This window comes from Hylobates moloch, unplaced genomic scaffold (genome assembly GCF_009828535.3).
Source record: "Hylobates moloch isolate HMO894 unplaced genomic scaffold, HMol_V3 SCAFFOLD_22, whole genome shotgun sequence".
Taxonomy (NCBI): Eukaryota; Metazoa; Chordata; class Mammalia; order Primates; family Hylobatidae; genus Hylobates; species Hylobates moloch.
In genome coordinates, this window is record NW_026652297.1 from 19,906,877 (window position 1) to 19,930,121 (window position 23,245).

Genomic DNA, 23,245 nt, shown 5'->3' on the forward strand with positions numbered 1-23,245 from the left:
CCCACCACCACGCCCGGCTAATTTTTTTTTTTTTGTATTTTTAGTAGAGACGGGGTTTCACCGTAGTCTCGACCTCCTGACCTCGTGATCTGCCCACCTCGGCCTCCCAAAGTGCCGGGATTACAAGCGTGAGCCACCGCGCCCGGCCTAGGGCACAGGATTTCAAACACCCTGTTTCTCAATCCACAGGTCAAGACAAATATTTAATAACTGTGAAAAGCTCAACTGGAAATCCAGAGGCACAAATCTAAATTCTCCCACTAGCCCCAGGGGATGACAATGGAGCTTGAAGAAAATGCCAGAGAAGATGGTATAGGGAATCGATATGAAGAACTTGCTAAATACTTACTGCTTTCACCCCCTGTGGTACAGATGTTGCGAACGATCCTTTTATTGACCTTCTTCAGTTCGTCGAAGTTGTGCACTGTCAGTTTTTTCTCTGCAGTCCCGGTGATCTGAATGAGCTGCTGGTCATCCACATCCCCAATGCCCACGGAGTAGATGTCGATACCTCTGTGTCTCAGGGCTTCCGCCGCCTGGGCCACCTCGTCTTGGGACTGGCCATCTGTAAGGACCAGCAGCACCTGTGGGGTACCTGTATTTATTCTGCTGCCCATGTCTGGCCTGAAGTAATGTTCCACCTTCCTGAGTGCAGCACCGATGTGTGTGTTTCCAAAGATCTGCTTGATGTTTTCAATCTGAAATGATATCTCTTTTTCACCTATGAAAGTTCCCAGTGGAAACTCCGGGTGATAGGTATCGCTAAACTGGGCCGCTCCTATACGCACTCTGTTGAGGCTGACATCAAAGTCTTGAACAACGGATGCCAGAAATTCCTTCATTTTCTTGAAGTCATTTGGCTGAATGCTAGTTGAACCGTCCATAAGGAAAACAAGATCTACTTTGTCAATTTCACAATCTACAAAGAAGAGAAGGAACAACAGAAAACCCAGATTGTTATTCTTTCCTTAATCCACCAAGAGTAAATTCAACGTTTGCAGCTACAGGCCGGGCACGGTGGTTCACGCCTGTAATCCCAGCACTTTGGGAGGCCGAGGGGGGCATATGACAAGATCAGGAGAGCGAGACCATCCTGGCTAACATGGTGAAACCCAGGCTCAACTAAAAAAAATAAAAAAAAATTAGTTGGGTGTGGTAGTGGGTGCCTGTGGTCCCAGCTACTGTGGAGCCTGAGTCAGGAGAATGGCGTGAACCCGGGAGGCGGAGCTTGCACTCCAGCCCGGGCGAAAGAGCAAGACCCCATCTCAAAAAAAAAAAAAGTTTGCAGCTATATAGAAATATTTCTGAAAGTGGTTTCTTATCTTATGCTAGCACGTGGTCACATTAATTGTAGAGGAAATAAAGGCAAATGATCAGTTCTTAAAGTCAGTACAAGGCATGAATCACTCACACATCTTTTTAGGCTTCTCTTGGCTTGTTGATTTGGTATTAGGCCATTTTATTTTCTGAGATGCCAGAGAACTGGGGCCAGTGCTATGGAAAACTTGTTCTCATCTACAACCTAGCCTCAGCTCTTCCAGAAAGCCCGATGACAGTAGTAGCACATCAAGAGGAAACAAAACACACATACATTTAGGGATTCAAACAAAGAGGCAGATGGTTCATATTGTTGACTTAGCCTCCCTGGTCATTTGAGCCAATAAATATTTTTCTAGTTCATTAGGGTATATTGAGAAGAGGTTTTAAAAGGATGCCTTTTGGTCTATATCTAGTCAGTTTTCCTTTTTATCAGCCCCTTTCTGCTGTATGTAGGCAAAAATATCTGTTTGAGAAAAATATTTGTGAACAAGCAATGCTTCCCCCATATTAACACAGCAAATATAAAACAAGAACATGAGAGACCACTGCCAATGAATGAGTTATGCTTGGCACATGTGTGTTCCTTAGCTTTCTGGTAAGCATGATCGTTTCCATGAATTCCCCAGTGATCTCACCACTCTCTGAACTTAGTTCTCTTCATAGCCTCAGAAATATTAAAGGTGTCTGAGATTCCTGAAGTCCAGGTAAGCAAGGAAGTGAAAAGAAGAAATATGGTAAATTGATCCTTTAGGAATTGGTTAACTTATTAAATTACTTTGTTTCAGATTTCAATAAAGGAAATCTAGTACTGTTTTTCTGTCCCAAGGAGAATTTTCAATATGAAAAAGCAATGTCGACTTCTACAGTGAACTGGAGAAGGACATAGATCCAATTTTAGACAATGGCTACAAGGAAGGAAGAGATTTGTCCCAGTTTTCAGTAAGACCCAGAAAGATTTTATTAGTTTTGTGAAAGAAAAAGATAGCTGCATTCTAAGGAGGCAAGGCTTAGGAAAACCAGAGAAGTTAGATGAGTTTTAAAAAGAACTACTATATCTATATGTTGGAATCATGAATTAATAGCAATTCATCTAGGAAAAAACATTTAGTATCTTTAGTAAAATACATCTTGGGAAAAATACTCAGGAAACTAAGTAGAGAACAATCTTTCTCTGAACCAAAAGTATAAAATGATAGTAAAATGATGAAGGAAGGAATACATACATACATGCAGCAATGCAATCTCCAGCCGCCAGAATAGAAGCCCCACTATGCTCTGTACTGGAAACCTCTGAGGCTGGAACAGAGTTTTTAATACTGGGCTTCACATTTTAAATGACCTTGTGCCACAATTGAAATAAGCAAAGAAACTGGTGACTTCTAGCCTGAAGGAAAGAAGACTTCAGGCAATTCTAGCTGGTTCTTAGGAGGAGAATTTGATTTCTTGCATAAAGACGAAAAAGAACTAGTGGGTGGAAAAATGTGTAAGCACATTTGTGTTCTAATGAAGGCTGTTCAAAACTGGTGAATTCAGCTAAGTGTAGTGGCCCACACTTGTAATCCCAGCACTTTGGGAGGCCAAGGGGGGCAGATGGCTTGAATCCAGGAGTTTGAGACCAGCCTGGGCAACGTAGTGAAACCCTGTCTTTACAAAAAAAAAAAAAAAAAAAAATTTGCCATGCCTCATGGCACACATCTGTAGTCCCAGCTCCTTGGGGAGGCAAAGGCAGGATGATCACCTGAGTCCTGGAAGTTGAGGCTGCAGTGAGCCGTGATCATGCTACTGCACTCTAGCCTGGGCGACAGAGCAAGACCCTGTCTTAAAAAAAAAAAAAAAGCCAAAACAAAACAGAACAAAACAACTTTTGAATTCCCCATCATTAGTAGAGTTTAGGAAGAAGTGATCAGGAATGCTGCAGAAAGTATCTCTCTTTGGGGAGGAGTCTGAATGAAATATCCCTGAGGTCTTTCCAATCCTGAGATTTTATAATATAGAAAGTCCTGTGAAACAATTAGAGCTCCTTCTCTCCTCTCTGGAAAACTCGTTCCTGAGAGCCATTGCTTTGCTTTCTCTCTCATTTGTCCCTCTGCTAATAATTAGGAAAAACTTAGTTGGCAAAACTTACCTACTTTTGAAGAGTTGCAGACACTGGCTGTCACATCTGAAAATATTCCCTTCAGACCTCCAAAAGTCTCCACGAAGAAGTACTTGTCGCTTGATCCTGCCATGGCTAACAGCTCCACAGGATTGGCACCAGCAATCCCCACAGCCAGGACAAGAATGCCTTTGTCCCGCAAGGCCTTTGCCGTGGCATTGAGTTTATCAGCATCATGGGATTCCCCATCGGTGATCACAATGAGGACTTGGGGGACTCCCTTGTTCAGGCGGCTGCCCCGGGCTTCAGTGAACATGTGGTCTGAGAAGCCCAGTGCCTCAGCCGTATAAGTATTGCCACCCATGGCTTGGTCATTCTGGAGCACTGAAATTACCTCCAGTTTTGTGCCAAAGTCTTCCAGATAAAACAGCACCTCTGGGTCATCAGCATACTTCAGAGCCCCAAACCGGACCTGATTCTTGCCCACATCAGCTTTTTTCACTAAGCCAATCATAAAATCCTTCATGATATTATACTCATCATAGTCAATGCTGCCAGAGCTATCGATGACAAACACAACATCTAAAACTTCAATCCGCTTGCATTCTGAAAGAGGAAGAGAAAGGTAAACCATATGGGATTAGCTTTGGACAGCATGGGAGACGCCTCAGCCTTTTTATAAATTGCTAGTGTTTTCTCTCCATGGGGATCATGCTGTGCATTAGAATGTCAGTTCCCCGGATAAGAGGACAATACACATACATTGGTGCTGGAAGTATACAGTTAATACTCACTTAGGTGAGCTTGTAAAATAAGGCGGGAGTCAGTGGGGACCCACTGCAGGGACTAGGACAGGGTGAAGTGACCATCACAGGATTGCCAGGAATAAAAAATTTTAAAACCTTTGGACCAAAAAAACCAATTCTGTGTAAATTTTCCTGTATAAGTGGTTTCTCCAACATGTGCTTTCATTTATACAAAGTTTTTTCTTTTATTTTAGCCATGATCTTGAGATTTGTATTCTTAATATAAACCTTGGGGAAATGACCAAAAGAAAATGAATTTGGCAACACTGTATTTTTCATGATTCTCTGATGGCTGACTTTTCAAAGTTACTTTTTCCCCACTTTTTGACTTTTTTGAAACATCTATTTTCATTTTTGGGTTTCATCATAGAAATAAGCCCACTTCGCACTTGGTCCAACTAAGCTGTTCTAGCATGATGCTCCTATTACCTTTTTAAATCTGAGGTCAGCACCATGGAAGAGAAAAGCAGGAAAGACCCAATTAATTCTTAATCCATGTGTAGCATGTTCCCTCCAAAGGTGCAGTGTTCCAAAACTAACTCATCCATTCTTGAGAAGGGGAATTGTAAGATGGTTTGTTATTTAGTCCTTATGTAGCACATTCTCTCTACAGGCCATAGAAAGGTATGATCCAAACATTAACTCATCCATTCTTGAGAAATGGAATTGTGAGAAAGCACCCACCCCCCAGAGGCTTGCCACATTTTCTTCTTTCGCCAGCCACTTGCTGGCTATGTAAGGGCTGTCGAAAACCTTAGAGCCATTGTACTTATCCCCACTAATTGCAGGCCATGTGTACAGGGCCATCAACCAAATTCCCAACAAAGGCTGGCTCTATTTGGGAATTTATGTAGAAGAACTATGTCCCCGTGGTCTCTGACTGCCTGGGAAGCCTGCCTGGATTACCCAGGAGACTGGGGATAGATTACTCAGTGTCAGAATGCTTCAGAAAGTTCACATTTGTTCTGGGCGAAATTACCAGGAAATAGAAACCAGGTGTACTCTTTTTCTACAAAATACAGATCATGAGCACCAAACCTTCCAGTGGGAGTTGAACAGAACTGTTATTTGAATAAGCAAACAATGTTCCTCTCTTCCCTTTAAACTCCATGAAGATCTATGTCCTTCATTTTCAGAATGCCTCTGTCATCAAGCCCTATGGGTCACGTATAAATCAGCCCCTTATATTTGCCGAGCTTTTATTTGATCATTTCCATTACTCTACATTTCCATTACTTTTGATCATTTCCATTACACTCTGTGGTTTCATGGGAAGACAGTGGTACTTCCTTTGAAGCAACTACTGCTCAAGTCCTCTTACTATATTCCTCCTTTATAAAATTTAATAACTATCAAAGTGTTTTCACAAACATTATCTCATTTGATACAAGTATTGGTCTGTAGAAATTGCAAAAATAAGCACCATATATAGTAGACGTGTAGGTCAAAGAGGAGCCACCTTGCCCAGAAGGATAAATGCCAGGCCTGCCTCAGCAACCCACATGTAGCCCAGTGACACAGGGTACACAAGGCTGAGCCCCTCGCCTCAAGGTAGGACCAGCTCTGTAATTCATGGTCTGGAGCTCCCCAAGGGATCAGGCCAAACTAGACTCCAGCTAAGGTGATTTCCTTGTTCAGTTCCTACCCATGCCCTGACCTGTTTCCTATACCCCTTCTGAAAATACCTCCTCAATAAATCACTTCCAAAGAGCCCCTGACTTAACTTCTGCTTCTAGGGAACCTGATCTAAGAACTGGTATGATACCATTTTTCTTAAACGGAGATTCATCACTGTAGTGCTATTTACCTACAAATGGGAATGGGTCTAGGTAAACCAAAACTCTTCCTCACTGTCTGTTTAATTCAACAGGTCAAAGCCACTAGGAGAAACACTTCGATTAAACCAAAAGTTTACAATATGTAAATAGAATTAAATTCAAGAAATAGAGGCTAAAAAAGACATCTGTTGTTCTGATAGTCCTGCTAGTGAGTACGCCCATGCCTACCTTCGCGGGGGCTGCATATTCCAAAAACAAGATCGTCTTCAATGCGCTGCAGAATGTCAAAATTCTCAACATAAAAAACCATCTCGGGCCTCCCACTGATCTCCTCAAGCTGGGTGACATTGGAGCCAAACACTCCCACAGAATAGATGATTACACCTTCCTGCCGAAGCGCTACTGCTGGTTCCTTTACTATGTCCTGAGCTTCACCATCTGTGATGAGGATGAGAAACTTTCTGATGTTGGGCCGGGCGCCCTTGGTGGGGCTGAAGTACTGAGACACAAAGCTCAGGGCACTACCAGTCAGGGTGGTTTGTCCAATGTGAGCCATTTGGTCTACTGCATTTGAAATGTCGCTTTGGGACTTGAATCTGTTGAGCTGAAACTCTTCCTTATTGATGTCGCTGAACTGGACTACACCAATTTGCACCCGATCTGGTCCAATCTGAGACTTGCTCACCAGGTTTTTCATAAATGTTTTCATTTTGCTGAAGTTTTCAGGTCCTATACTTCCAGAACTGTCCACCAGAAACATGATGTCAGCTTTCATCTCTTTGCAAGCTGCATAGGAAAAACTGTGATGTTTATTCAAGTCAGCTACATGTAAAAAGTTCAGAGTAAACAAGAAAATCAAAAATACAAATAATTTTATATTGAAGTGTGTACTTAGTAATAATTAGTAGTAAAGAAAGCATAGAAGACAATAAAAGTGGAATATTCTGTTATTTAGTAACTTGCTTAAATACATAACTCAGGGTTACTCAACCTCAGCACCATTGACATCTTGGGCATCATTTTTACTGTGCCAAGTGTGTGCGTTGTAGGATACTGTAAAATGCTTTGCAGTATCCCTGACCTCTGCCTCTTAGAAGACAGGAGCATCCTCCAGTTATGACCATCAGAAATGTCTCTAGGCATTGACAAATAACCTCTAAGTGTGTAAAATCACTCCTGGTTGAAAACAGGAGCTCTAAATGATACAGCTCTAAAAGATTCCATAGAAGCTGTATAAAAAGACATTCAAATAAACCTGAAGTACTCCTCACAATCTGAAATCATTTTATCATATTACACGTGTGGTGTACACTCATATATCTATCCTGGCAAGAAATTGTGAGAGGAAGCTAATTAATACTTATTAGGGAAATTCCTCCAAATATTTCTCTTATGCTTCAGATATTATTTAGAGTAACAGTATAATGGGCTCTTAGCTTTGTTCTAGAGAACACAGTTACACAAGTCAACAAATATCAACTTAGTAATTTATGTTGTTTTTCTAAACCAGCAATGTCAATTATTGCCAGGATGGCAATTTGCAAGTGAAGGTCAGTAGGTAAAGCCACGATTTCTCTTACCTTCTTCAGCACAGATTTCTTGAACAACTTGGTTTCTTATGTCTTTCAATGCGTCAAAGTCATGCACGTAATACACTCTCTTTTCCTCTCCTGCAATTTCTCGCAGCTGTGTTTGGTTGGCCTCCTTGACCCCGATAGCATAAACTCGGATGTGCTCTTCTCTCAGTCTGTTTGCAGGCTCCAAGATGCTATCCTTGGACATGCCATTTGTCAGGACAACAAGGTGGCACGGAACTTTGTTTCCTCGCTGCTTCTTTGCTTTTTGCAACAGACTCAGTGTGAAATTCAGTGCTGCGCCCGTGTTTGTATTCCCACCCATCTGCCTGATATTCTCAATGGCCTTTCCCAAATCCTGCCTGTTGGAGTATTTATTGATCTCAAATTCCAAGTCCCAGCTGTCAGCATACTGAACGGCCCCAACCCGCACCTTATGGGGAGCAATGTTGAACATCCCTACCACCGCTGACAGGAAGGTCTTCATTTCATGGAAATCTGTGGCCTGGGTGCTCCCTGAGCCATCAATGAGCAGATAGATGTCTGCTTCCTCAGTGTCCACACAACCTAAAAAGGAATCAATAAGTTGCATGCGGCATTTGAGCAAGCATGAAGAAGAAATGAGAGCAGATGGAAAGAACAAACATGAACCTCTTCAGACAGAAAAATGGGAAACAGCTTCTGGGCTTAAAATACATGCTTTGTTAGCTTAAAATGGGGGAATCTTAACATCCCTTCAGCCGAATGAATCGCTTCTGACATTTTAAGACTATTGCCCTAATTCTCTGCCATGAATCAGGATAAATCTGAATATAGTAGGAGATTTAAAAAATTTGAAGCTGCTTTTTACAAGACACTTCACACATTAGTAAATAACTGCTTAGCAAAAAGTCAAGTAGTGTGTTTGGAAATGGAGAAGGTATTTAACTGGACAGGTATTTAACTGGACATTGTGGGCACATGAACTCTCTTGAGCAAATTATTTACTCCTTACCCGCTCCTAGTCAACTAACTAAGGATACTATTCATGAGTGAGACAATGACATTTGTAGTAAATATGCTATAAATATTTATGGAAGAATATACACATCTATATGTATACCAATACATAAAAATATTTATAAGTGTATATATGAAACATAAGATACATCACCCTCTGTCTCTGTCCCTGCACTGGTGGATGCTAGAATGGTACCCCACAACAAATAACATAATTCCTTTTTTCTTCATTCAAATCACACTCCTGTTTATTCTCTAAATTGGAATTTGGAAATGAGGGAAGATGATTTGGGTGAGAAAAGTACAAAAATAATAAAGAAATAAAGGGAAGAGCAGGGGAACGTGAGAGGCAAAAGAGAGAAAGACTAAAGGAGAGAGAAAAATAGCAAAGGAAGGTATTCTGGAGCATGGATGAGTAACAAATCCAATTAAAGCTGCACAAAAGGGGAACTAAAAGGGGAAATCTCTTCTCCCCGTGCCAACACCTCAATGGCTTTTATTGTCCCCAAATTAGGCTTCATATTTTCAAGCTCAAGTAAAAAAATTAGGAACTTATCCTTCCCATCCACATCTTCCCAAGCCAATCCACTTTGAATACAGAATATTTGAAAGAGAAGAAAAAAAGAATCCAAACAACCCTTCTTTCAGCAGAAGACCTTACCAGATTTGAGCGTTTCGGTCCTCTCTGAAAAGACAGAGACTGTGTGTGTTATTTGGTTCCGCAGCTTCTTCAGAAATGTCTGGTTGTGAGCAGCCAGGTCAGCGAAGGTCTTCAGTTTGGAGACATACTGCTCAGCAGGGTGGGATGCTATCTTTTCCAACTGGATGTCGCTGGCACCCTCTATGCCCAGGGTGAAGATGGTCACACCCTCCCGTCGGAGGTTAACAGCTGCTTTTGTCACGTTGTCTTCTGAATCTCGGTGGGTCACCAGCACGGCAATCTGGGGCACCCCCTGATTCTTCCGACTGCCATTCCGTGCACTAAAAACTTCCTTCCTGAGCTTTTTGATGGCAGCTCCAGTATAGGCCTTCCCAGTTCGGGGAGAAAGGTTCTGTATATGCTGGAGAACCTCTGACTTATTTATGCCCATGCTCAGTGAATTTATCACTTTTGTCTCATTGCTATAGGCCACAAGGCCAACCCTCATGCAATTTTCCTTTATGTCAAGGGCAGATACACTTTCTTCCAAGAATCCTTTAAGATAGTCAAAGTCCTCCTCACTTCCATTGATTGACATATCCAATAGGAACACAACATCGGCCACAGAAGGGCCTTGGCAAGCTGTGTGGGCAAGAAATAAACAAGCACAATTTTAGCTGGTGGTTCAGCATCTTTGGTGAGCATTAGAAGGCATGAAGACCATACAGCAGAGCTCATTTATGCACTTAGAGAAGGAGGTAGACAAATAATTATGAAGTTGAGGTTAAAGAGACCTGGGTTCAAATACTACATCTTAGCTAAACTCCCGGCTTCAATTTCCTCATCTGTAAAAGGGAGATAATATTAATCTCATAGAGTTGTTATGGGGATTTAATGAGATAATATTCTTAGCATGGGGCCTGGTACATAAAATTCATTCAGTGAATCATAGCCATTGCTATCATATTAAAATCATTTAAGCATCATCCACACTATAGTCAGCAGTTACAGTCCAAATATTCCTAAGGGATAGTAACGAAATAGCAATTGCATTTTCAGTTCTTTTATTTGGGAATGATGCTAGTAATAAGGACTCATAGTTTCACAGATGACCCCAAGGAAAACATTCTCTAATATCAATAGGTAAGTATATATATCAGCTCATTCAAACTGATTTAATCAGGGATAATGTGAGTTTCCTATATAACATATTTGGACATGTACACTTTGAACACATTGTTTTTTACTGGCTATCCCCTGCCCTTCACTTGAATGATGATCACAAACTCTTGACCATTCTTGTTACTAGAGTAGTACAAGAGGACAGACCAGGAGAGCAATTTGGCCACAGAGCAGAACACGGGGAAAACTAATTCAGAACAGGGCAGCAGGGAGCCAGGCAGTCTGGAGCTGAAACTACATGGCAGGGAATTGGGATATCTGACCTGCTAGCTCTGACTTTAAGTCACAGCCTGGCCCCTGGGCCAAGGCACATCACTTCTAAGGATATATATAAGTTCTTATTTGCAAAAAAAACAGGGGAATCTGGACTTCTGGAAGTTGCTTTTAGGTCTAACATTCTATGATTATATTACGTGGTTTTAAGAGTCAAGAATTTCTTTAGAAGCAAATTTACCTTTTAAATGAACCAGTACTAAAACTACATAGCAACTAAAGCCCAAGGAAATAGCTCAGAGATCAGCTGGGTGGCAGAGAAAGCATCCCTAAATTTTAAGAAGTCTGTGAATGTCAGGCAACACAGATAAGTGACACATGAAAAACCAAGACTTGTGGGGTTCACTGAATTGAAAATGGTCATAATCACTGGACTCTCTTAAACATATGGATACATAACATCTGAAAATGCAGCCCATTTTGGGGATAGGAATATTCATAGAATTTTAATCCTCTCCCCATTTCAATTTTTCAAAAGCGTTTTATCATCATTCCTACACACATATCCTAAGCCCACCTTCTACAAAGATGTCATCAACTGCTCCCTCCTTGTACTTTGTTACATCCTTGATGATATGCGTCATGTTTTGGGAAAACATGCTGAGGTCTCTGACTGTCCGAAGGTTGAAATGGAACTGAGATGTGGCCATGGCCTTAAGGTTTTCCTCAGAAGCTTTCTGCACCCCTATGGAGATGAGTTTCACTCCGTCTTTCTGCAGGGCCTTTGAAGCCTCTACCACATCATCCTCAGAATCAGATGAAGCCAGGACCACTAGAATTGGGGGAAACTGTTTCTTGTCTCTCCCATCTGCGGGTGCAGAGAAATAAGTCCTGTGAGCCTCCTGAAGAGCCTTTCCTATCTGCAGGGACCCGCCAATGAATCCAAAGTTCTTCCTGAGGTGGTTCAGCATCGGGCTCCTGCCTTTGAAGGTGCTCAGGTGGAATTCACTGTGAAGTTTATCACTGTACTGGGCCAGGGCCACACGGTATTTGTCGGCCTCTATGGGGAGACTATTGATCATTTTGGTGATGAACATTTTCACAAATGGGAAGGATCTGGATCCCAGGCGATCGGAGCTGTCCACCAAAAACACGACATCTGCATACTCAGGGCCTGCAAAACCACAAACATATGAACGAACCAAAAACTTTAAAAATTTGCTGCCATATTTAATGCCAACTCTATGGCGGGGAAGTACTTTCCTTTTTATTTTTAAAATACCTTCCCAATAAACGGAAAATAATAGCCTGCAACTGCACATTCTCTCAAGAAAAAGAAATAGCTGTATCTTGGGCTGATTCTTTTAAACAACTCCTCATTTAAACTGATCACAAAATTAAACATAACTTTTGCAAAGAATTGGTTAATTAGAAATAGATAGTGGTTAACAATAGTGACTGGAAAAATAAAACAGAAATAAACAGAGAAATAAAAAATCATGGGTTTTATACCTTTTGTGGATAATTTTCTCTTGTAGTTTTTTTGGCTTTTGGAATTTGATTTCAACTATGTCGACTAGATAAAAATTTTAATTGAAACTCAAACTCCATCAAATTCACTTTAATGGTAAAATCTGAAAGATGGCCTTTCTCATTTAAGCAACACAACAGCTTATCTCATTAACTTAAAAACATATAAGTTTTATATTCCAAACAGTCACATTAAGTTTAAAAAAAAATCTATAAATCATAAAAATATGGAATAGTCAATCTTTTGCAAGGTTATTTTAAATATCTTAATATTTTTAATGAATTACATGAATGAGCATTGTATTATAATTGGTGAATTTTATTCTCACATGTGCAAAATGTGATGGCACCAACGTATCTTGGGCTAGAAAAGGGATTCTAGTTTTAGTTTCCATTAAAAATATGTTTTATATAGGAATGTAATACTTTGCTTAACTTTTAAAGCTTCATTCAATGTTAGATTCAACACTAGTTATCTGGTACTATATTTTTACATGATATAGAATCACTGGATTCTAACACTAACTGTTGTTTAGTAATGGTCTGCTGGTTTGAACTCAGAGCTCTCTCTACCTTAGCATAAGATCCATTTCTTGTCTGGGGTAGGGAGGGAAGTATGTGTGTGGTGTATGTTTAAGAAAATACAGCGTAATGGAACAAGTAATGAACACCCTGACTTTGCCATCAGCTAACTCTATGAGCTCTGTCAAGACATTCAATATACTTGGGCCTCAGTTTTTTCTTCTTTAAAATAAGTAGATTCAACTAGAAAATATCTAAGGTACTTCCTCACTCTGAGATTCCAATTATCTAAAATGGTTAGTAGGTAAGTTCTAATAAAATTAGAATAACTTCAATCTTTTCCTTTCTACACTGGCTGGGAAACCAGCTTTGGCAGCCCTGTGTGTTATTTCATTCTCCTTATGGCCATCTGATGGAGGCATAATGGGTAAAATAATTTCTTGTCTTTTAAATAACCCAAATCCAACCACTCTGAGATTCTTTTCATGATTATACAGCCAGCAGCATCTCAGGGGAAGAAATAAGTGAGAGTGTATCAACACCTTCCTCCAAAAGAAGCCTGAAACCCTGTGAAGACTGCTAGGGGAGCCCTGCCGTGGGTGGCTTGATTTGTGACCACCAGTGACTTTCTATTCATGAATGAAGCCCTACATCTTTTGTGGAGAAAGGAAATGTAGATGAGCGGCACATAAGGCAGACTCAGGTTCTGATAAGGTCCATCACTACGTCTGAACCATGAAACAATGGAGGAAAAATCATGGCTTCTACTTGAGAAGCTCAAGGCCTAGAGATACATCAAAGGAAGATGTTTGCAGGGCAAAGTCTGGTTTATGTCTTCACAAAACTTGCTTCCAAGGTCAGTGTCCTCGAGGAAGCCGTAAAAGCCAATGTAGGTTGCTCTGGACAACAACCAATTATTTAAGAGATGGTGAGGTGGTTAAGGGTGTGCTGGTGTCTTAAGTCCACAGGACAGAGATTGCCAACAGACAGAACACAGTGCTATGAAGCTTTCTCTCCAGGGAAAAAGCACTTTCTTCACAATAAGCAGCCAAATAATTTAATTTGGAGCAAATCTGGACACTAAACCAAGACACCCTTTTGACACAAATGAATTAGGATGGGACATTCCAATTTTTCCAGGCCTGAGCCTGATATTAACAGAATTTTTATGCAACCTCCAAGAAGACCTAAAAGGGGTTGAAGCAGGACAAAATGACAGCTCTCATATCTATTATTAACAAGGAATAAGATCCAGAAACAAATGATCTTCAAAGGAATATGGAGTGACCTCACAAAGAATTTGACCTACCGCCCTTACCCTCACTACCATCAAAGTCAAAACAAAGTGATACAAAACTCATAACTTTTAAACAGGTCAAACTCGTGTATTATCTATTTTCTATAATCAAAATTAAGAATTCTTCCCAGTTTTTCCTTACCAGAATCTTGGTTCACAGAAATATGGGAACAAATTATCACGAGGAACAAAATTAGCAACATTTTCATATTATGACCTGAAAAATCTTCAACTTCAAATCTGAAAAGGCAAAAATATAAACATATAAAATTGTTGTGGATATTATTTGGGAATTAAGACTCACATACAAGAGCACACAAAATTATATAATAAATTGGGTGCAACAGGGGACAAGGAATTTCTGAGGTTCACTGATCTTCTAATATGTGAAGTGCCTTAGAGAAAACAATCCATCAATATTTACAAAGTCATAAGAGTTTTTCTTGGTCCCCAGACCTAGGAGAAACATGAAATTTTGCACAGTTGGTAGAAGGAGCCAGATGGATTTTAGTGCTAACAATATTACGTGTTACTAGTATTTATTTTCCTGTACCCTAGTGCCATCCTGTATCTATTCATTGCTAAGACAACTCAGAGTTCACAGTTGGGACACACCCCAAGACCTATTTTGTAATCTCACCATCATGAACATGTAGGTGTACTTTATCTTTGAAAACTAATTATTTTTAGATGTGATCAAAAGTCCATGTTTTTTCCTTTTCCTCCCTAATTGAAACAGTAGCTATTTCAAAACAAGCAGTGATTTTCCATATTCCATATAATGTCTTGCTCCTCAGAATGAGGAGCTCGGCTTACACTTTATGTCCAACTTCCCAGAACTGCATGAGGCAAGGGTTTTCCAATCTCATTTGGCCTAAAGCATTTTCAGCCACCTTGAAATGTTCGTTTTATGAAATGAAGCAGGATATTAAATGTATTGAAAATAAATATTTAATGAAGCAGGTTGGGCTTATTTTTTGCTCATTTATTAATTGAACAAAAAATGAACTGATCCATTAACAAACTAGTGTCTCCACGTCCTGCCTAATTGCGCAACACTACATATGTTTATCTAACCCTATACCAGGCAGGCTCCGAGTTTCTAATATTCAATCTCTTCAGAAAAGGGACATTTGTCATGAGAAGTTCCATCCCTGTTTCCTCACCTACGTCATTGTCCTTCTGACGTTCTGCAACTTGAGACTCTCTTCTAGTCCTTCACAAGTCTAGACGATGTAGAGTTTTCAGTCTGTATATAAATTTATTAGTTCTATTCAAGTTGTAACCAGTGAGCTAGAAAAAGATGTTAGGAGGTAATGTGTAGTACAAACCTTTTCATTTTAGAGAAACTAAGTCCCAAAGTGGATTTCCCAAAGTGAAAACCAAGTCATACCATCTGTACAATTTTTATTAATGTGTATAACAATAAATAAATTCTACCATTTGTTGAGCTTTCACTATGAGCCCTGCCCTGTGCCAATAGCTTTACATTTGTTCTCCTGTTTGAATTTGGTAACAACTCTAGCTGCAGGTATTATTACTACTATTGTTCTTATTTTGCAGATGAGGAAACAGATTTTTAAGGGGAAGTAACTGATGCAAAATGTCACACTGGTAAAGTGAGCCACAATTTAGACTAGAACCCACATCTGTCTGACTCCAAAACCTTTAAAACTCAGTTACCCTGCAGACTAAACTCAATGTTATGAACACAAAATGTCTTCTAGTTTCTTCATTCTACATCGTTTTTCTAAGAACTAAGAGACTTTGGTACTTGTTTTCATACCTTTTTATTTTTGCTTTTTAAAACCAGGGTTTTACACTATTTTCTTCTTTTCTGTTTATATTATGAGCTTCATAAATTATTGTACTCTTTTGGAGTTATGAGAGAGAAAATGCTTTGGGAAGAATCCAGAGGACCAATGTCAAAAGTTTGCAAGCAATCACAATGGGAAGAAATCGGTATTGAGTGAAGGATGAACATCTGGACAGAGAAGCGAGGATTTGGAAAGGCTGCAATAGTCCCAAAGCAGCATGCAGCGCCTGGAAATTTCCATATGCAAATGTCAATCAATAGCTCTAGTATTTACTCAAAAGTTAAGTTCTCTGGATTAGCATCTTGTGGAACAATTTTCTTGCAGTCTTTCAATAGAATCCAAAGTCTAGTGTGCTGTAAGGCTATACAATGTTGAAGCCCGGTGAAGTGCTCTTGAGGTGTGTGTGCCTGAGTTTGTGTGTGCATGGGGTGGGTGGTGTATAATAAGACAAGCTGTAGGACCAAGGTCATGCTTGGGAGGTAGGGAGAATGGGCTCATTTACACTGTATCAAAACACAGATGAAGTGCCTGCAATCTGTATGTTGTTTTATTACCAGTTATGACCAGGATTTTCATACTTACATTATAAACATAACTGATCACCTGAAGGCATGTGAGGGGAGAATGAAGGAGATGTTTATTTAAAGCAATCAACATAAAATTTAAATTCATAGGAAGCTCTATCTTAACAGTATGATTAATTGCCTCTCATTATAAACACTCCCAAAGGTACATGTCTCTTTAATCTGAATATGTTTTGCATTCAATTCATTCTGAATCAAGTAAGCTGAGGCTAATACCTTCTCTTTATATGCTATAAAGGTCTTTTAAAAAATCTAGATCTCTGTAAACTAGAATGTTTCTAATTTAAACTACAGCTGCAAAGCAACACAGCCACCCAAGACTTGGCTTCAAACCCAGAATGCTTAGAACTTGTACAACACCTCTTGGGGCTATTAAGAACGCGGAGTCCCAGAGAAACTTCTGCTCCATACAAACCAATTCATAATCCAAGTCATATCTCTGAAAAAAGGTAGTAAGAGCCCATAAGGGAAACAAAAGAGACTTCAGCAAAATTAAGACAAATATTTCTTCCTTTAAAATAAGGTATGCCGGATACATCATTTTTAAGTACTGATTTTATTTTTCTTCAGAAACAAGATTATCATTGTTTTACTGTAAGAAACAACATTGGGTCTCTGCCACAGTGTTAAAGATAAATGATTATTTGCTTATTTAACCCCTGATGTCTTCATTATTTCCTTTGTGCAAGCCATTCTATTCTAAAGTCAAAAAGTAAAAAGAAAAATATTCAGAGTGAGTCTTAAGTTCATGTTAAAATGCTGCAGGATAAATCCTTGGCACGCAGTAGGCACAGACAAATATTGAATAAATGCTGGTGAGAAAAACAAAACAAAAGCATTTGTGGTACAAGCAAGTTGCACAGTTTTTACTTTCACCCAATTGCATTTTCTGGAATTACAAAAAGGAGCTTTGTATGTTAATCATATTTGAACAGGGTCATGCAGGTGAACTTGCCACTTTATAAAATGATACTCTCCTGTGTAGAGGAGGTGTTTGGCTGAGTGAAAAGTGCACAGGCTATAAGGTGTCATGGCCTGGGTCCAACTCCATTCCTAAACTGCCGGGTGACCTAGGTTCCTAATCTCAAGCATAAGGGATTACAGTCTCTCTCAGCCCAAGCAGTTCCACACCTTAACAGTTTTCTGATCTAACAAATACAAGTAAAATAAATAAAAATATCAATAATTAAGCCAAGAGCACATTTGAACACTGAGTGCCTGTTTTGAAACCATCCCCTGGAGAAAACTGCCCCTCAGATGACCACCCATGGCAGGTCCTCTGGCGGAAGGGCTGGCAGCAGCAAGGGAGGGAGCATGTCTTCAGCGCTGATCCTTTCTGGGTCAAAACTTGTTGGAATCCTTCAAGATTCACCCATCTACATGAACTTCAGGGGACTAAAATTTTAATAGTACAAATAATCCACTAGAAATTATGTGTCCAACACAGAAATTAGAAAAAAAGAATAAATCTAAGAAATAGATACTACAATACTAAAAATTAAAGCAGAAATCAAACTCAAAAAGAAAATCTTTGAAAAGAAAAATCTCAGAACAGACTGATGAATAATAAAAAGAAAATGCAGTGGGGTGTTAAAGTCTCCCGTTATTATTGTGTAGGAGTCTGAGTCTCTTTGTAGGTCTCTAAGGACTTGCTTTATGAATCTGGGTGCTCCTGTATTGGGTGCCTATATATTTAGGATAGTTAGCTCTTCTTGTTGAATTGATCCCTTCACCATTATGTAATGGCCTTCTTTGTCTCTTTCGATCTTTGTTAGTTTAAAGTCTATTTTATCAGAGACTAGGATTGCAATCCCTGCCTTTTCTGTTTTCCATTTGCTTGGTAGATCTTCCTCCATCCTTTTATTTTGAGCCTATGTGTGTCCCTGCACATGAGATGGGTCTCCTGAATACAGCACACTGATAGGTCTTGACTCTTTATCCAATTTGCCAGTCTGTGTCTTTTAACTGGAGCATTTAGTCTATTTACATTTAAAGTCAATATTGTTATGTGTTAATTTGGTCCTGTTATTATGATGTTAGCTGGTTATTTTGCTCATTAGTTGATGCAGTTTCTTCCTAGCCTTGAAGGTCTTTACAATTTGGCATGTTTTTGCAGTGGCTGGTACCAATTGTTTCTTTCCACGTTTAGTGCTTCCTTCAGGAGCTCTTTTAGGACAGGCCTGGTGGTGACAAAATCTCTCAGCATTTGCTTGTCTGTAAAGTATTTTATTTCTCCTTCACTTATGAAGCTTAGTTTGGCTGGATATGAAATTCTGGGTTGAAAATTCTTTTCTTTAAGAATGTTGAATATCGGCCCCCACTCTCTTCTGGCTTGTAGAGTTTCTGCTGAGAGACCAGCTGTTAGTCTGATGGGTTTCCCTTTGTGGGTAACCTGACCTTTCTCTCTGGCTGCCCTTAACATTTTTTCCTTCATTTCAACTTTGGTGAATCTGAAAATTATGTGTCTTGGAGTTGCTCTTCTCGAGGAGTATCATTTTTGTGGCATTCTCTGTATTTCCTGAATCTGAATGTTGGCCTGTCTTGCTAGATTGGGGAAGTTCTCCTGGATAATATCCTAAAGAGTGTTTTCCAACTTGGTTCCATTCTCCCCGTCACTTTCAGGTATACCAATCAGACGTAGATTTGGTCTTTTCACATAGTCCCATATTTCTTGGAGGCTTTGTTCGTTTCTTTTTATTCTTTTTTCTCTAAACTTCCCTTCTCGCTTCATTTCATTCATTTCATCTTCCATCACTGATACCCTTTCTTCCAGTTGATCGCATTGGCTCCTGAGGCTTCTGCACTCTTCACGTAGTTCTCGAGCCTTGGCTTTCAGCTCCATCAGCTCCTTTACTGACTTCTCTGCATTGGTTATTCTAGCTATCCATTCATCTAATTTTTTTTCACAGTTTTTAACTTCTTTGCCATTGGTTTCAATTTCCTCCTGTAGCTCGGAGTAGTTTGATCATCTGAAGCCTTCTTCTCTCAACTCGTCAAAGTCATTCTCCGTCCAGCTTTGTTCCATTGCTGGTGAGGAGCTGCATTCCTTTGGAGGAGGAGAGGTGCTCTGCTTTTTAGAGTTTCCAGTTTTTCTGCTCTGTTTTTTCCCCCATCTTTGAGGTTTTATCTAATTTTGGTCTTTGATGATGGTGTCATACAGAAGGGTTTTTGGTGTGGATGTCCTTTCTGCTTGTTAGTTTTCCTTCTAACAGACAGGACCCTCAGCTGCAGGTCTGTTGCAGTTTGCTAGAGGTCCACTCCAGACCCTGTTTGCCTGGGTATCAGCAGCGGTGGCTGCACAACAGCAGTGGCTGTAGAACAGCGATTCTTGGTGAACCACAAATGCTGTTGTCTGATCGTTCCTTTGGTAGTTTTGTCTCAGAGGAGTACCTGGCCATGTGAGGTGTCAGTCTGCCCCTACTGGGGGATGCCTCCCAGTTAGACTGCTCAGGGGTCAGGGACCCACCTGAGGAGGCAGTCTGCCGGTTCTCAGATCTCCAGCTGTGTGCTGCGAGAACCACTACTCTCTTCAAAGCTGTCAGACAGGAACATTTAAGTCTGCAGAAGTTACTGTTGCCTTTTGGTTTGTGTGTGCCCTGCCCCCAGAGGTGGAGCCTACAGAGGCAGGCAGGCCTCCTTGAGCTGTGGTGGGTTCCACCCAGTTCGAGCTTCCTGGCTGCTTTGTTTACCTAATCAAGCCTGGGCAATGGCAGGCGCCCCCCTCCCAGGCTCGCTGCCGCCTTGCAGTTTGATCTCAGACTGCTGTGCTAGCAATCAGCAAGACTCCATGGGCATAGGGCCCTCCGAGCCAGGTGCGGGATATAATTTCCTGGGGTGCTGTTCTTTAAGCCCATTGGAAAAGCACAGTACTAGGGTGGGAGTGACCCGATTTTCCAGGTGCCATCTGTCACCCCTTTCTGTAACTAGGAAAGAGAACCCCCTGACCCCTTGTGCTTCCAGAGTGAGGCACTGCCTCACCCTGCTTCGGCTCCCACACAGTGCGCTGCACCCACTGTCCTGCACCCACTGTCTGGCACTCTCTAGTGAGATGAACCCAGTACCTCAGATGGAAATGCAGAAATCACCCGTCTTCTGCATTGCTCACGCTGGGAGCTGTAGACTGGAGCTGTTCCTCATCGGCCATTAATAATGGGAGATTTTAATACCCCATTGTCAACATTAGACAGATCAACGAGACAGAAAGTTAACAAAGATATCCAGGAACTGAACTCAGCTCTGCACCAAGCAGACCTAATAGACATCTACAGAACTCTCCACCCCAAATCAACAGAATATACATTCTTTTCAGCACCACACCACACCTATTCCAAAATTGACCACATAGTTGGAAGTAAAGCACTCCTCAGCAAACGTAGAAGAACAGAAATTATAACAAACTGTCTCTCAGACCACAGTGCAATCAAACTAGAACTCAGGATTAAGAAACTCACTCAAAACTGCTCAACTACATGGAAACTGAACAACCTGCTCCTGAATGAGTACTGGGTACATAACGAAATGAAGGCAGAGATAAAGATGTTCTTTGAAACCAATGAGAACAAAGACACAACATACCAGAATCGCTGAGACACATTCAAAGCAGTGTGTAGAGGGAAATTTATAGCACTAAATGCCCACAAGAGAAAGCAGGAAAGATCTAAAATTGACATCCTAACATCACAATTAAAAGAACTAGAAAAGCAAGAGCAAACACGTTCAAAAGCTAGCAGAAGGTGAGAAATAACTAAAATCAGAGCAGAACTGAAGGAAATAGAGACACAAAAAACTCTTAAAAAATTAATGAATCCAGGAGCTGGTTTTTTGAGATCCACAAAATTGATAGACCGCTAGCAAAACTAATAAAGAAGAAAAGAGAAGAATCAAATAGATGCAATAAAAAATGATAAAGGGGATATCACCACTGATCCCACAGAAATACAAACTACCATCAGAGAATACTACAAACACCTCTACACAAAATAAACTAGAAAATCTAGAAGAAATGGATAAATTCATCGACACATACACCCTCCCAAGACTAAACCAGGAAGAAGTTGAATCTCTGAATAGACCAATAACAGGCTTTGAAATGGTGGCAATAAACAATAGCTTACCAACCAAAAAAAGTCCAGGACCAGAGGGATTCACAGCCAAATTCTACCAGAGGTACAAGGAGGAGCTGGTACCTTTCCTTCTGAAACTATTCCAATCAATAGAAAAAGAGGGAATCCTCATTTTATGAGGCCAGCATCATCCTGATACCAAAGCCTGGCAGAGACACAACAAAAAAAGAGAATTTCAGACCAATATCCTTGATGAACATTGAGGCAAAAATCCTCAATAAAATACTGGCAAACCGAATCCAGCAGCACATCAAAAAGCTTATCCACCATGATCAAGTAGGCTTCATCCCTGAGATGCAAGGCTGGTTCAACATACGCAAATCAATAAATGTAATCCAGCATATAAACAGAACCAAAGACAAAAACCACATGATTATCTCAAGAGATGCAGAAAAGTTCTTTGACAAAATTCAGCAACCCTTCATGCTAAAAACTCTCAGTAAATTAGGTATTGATGGGACGTATCTCAAAATAATAAGAGCTATCTATGACAGACCCACAGCCAATATCATACTGAATGGGCAAAAACTGGAAGCATTTCCTTGGAAAACTGGCACAAGACAGGGATGCCCTCTCTCACCACTCCTATTCAACATAGTGTTGGAAGTTCTGGCCAAGGCAACCAGGCAGGAGAAGGAAATAAAGGGTATTCACTTAAGAAAAGAGGAAGTCAAATTGTCCCTGTTTGCAGATGACATGATTGTATATCTAGAAAACCCCATTGTCTCAGCCCAAAATCTCCTTAAGCTGATAAGCAACTTCAGCAAAGTCTCAGGATACAAAATCAATGTACAAAAATCACAAGCATTCTTATACACCAATAACAGACAGAGAGCCAAATTATGAGTGAACTCCCATTCACAATTGTTTCAAAGAGAATAAAATACCTAGGAATCCAACATACAAGGGATGTGAAGGACCTCTTCAAGGAGAACTACAAACCACTGCTCAATGAAATAAAAGAGGATACAAACAAATGGAAGAACATTCCATGCTCATGGATAGGAAGAATCAATATTGTGAAAATGACCATGCTGCCCAAGGTAATTTATAGATTCAATGCCATCCCCATCAAGCTACCAATGATTTTCTTCACAGAATTGGAAAAAACTACTTTAAAGTTCATATGGAACAAAAAAAGAGCCCGCATCGCCAGTCAATCCTAAGCCAAAAGAACAAAGCTGGAGGCATCACGCTACCTGACTTCAAACTATACTACAAGGCTACAGTAACCAAAACAGCAAGGTACTGGTACCAAAACAGAGATATACATCAATGGAACACAAGAGAGCCCTCAGAAATAATGCCACATATCTACAACCATCTGATCTTTGACAAACCTGACAAAAACAAGCAATGGGGAAAGGATTCCCTATTTAATAAACAGTGCTGGGAAAACTGGCTAGCCATATGTAGAAAGCTGAAACTGGATCCCTTCCTTACACCTTATACAAAAATTAATTCAAGATGGATTAAAGACTTAAATGTTAGACCTAAAACCATAAAAACCCTAGAAGAAAACCTAGGCATTACCATTCAGGACATAGGCATGGGCAAGGACTTCATGTCTAAAACACCAAAAGCAATGGCAACAAAAGCCAAAATTGACAAATGGGATCTCATTAAACTAAAGAGCTTCTGAGCAGCAAAAGAAACTACCATCAGAGTGAACAGGCAACCTACAAAATGGGAGAAAATTTTCACAACCTACTCATCTGACAAAGGGCTAATATCCAGAATCTACAATGAACTCAAACAAATTTAC

General features: G+C 40.3%; 1 protein-coding gene across 1 annotated transcript in view; it reads right to left on the minus strand.

The window, feature by feature from the left end:
• The window catches only part of COL6A6 (collagen type VI alpha 6 chain), a 111,772-nt gene extending 97,613 nt beyond the window's left edge, over positions 1-14,159 (minus strand). Inside the window, exons 1-7 of the mRNA XM_032143569.2 lie at positions 14,099-14,159; positions 11,185-11,781; positions 9,234-9,854; positions 7,580-8,140; positions 6,228-6,785; positions 3,446-4,021; positions 350-919 (exon numbers count right to left, since the gene is read on the minus strand). Of these exons, the coding sequence (XP_031999460.1) occupies positions 350-919; positions 3,446-4,021; positions 6,228-6,785; positions 7,580-8,140; positions 9,234-9,854; positions 11,185-11,781; positions 14,099-14,159 (3,544 nt within the window). The remainder of the gene's footprint in view (positions 1-349; positions 920-3,445; positions 4,022-6,227; positions 6,786-7,579; positions 8,141-9,233; positions 9,855-11,184; positions 11,782-14,098) is intronic.
• Positions 14,160-23,245: the final 9,086 nt, after the last annotated feature.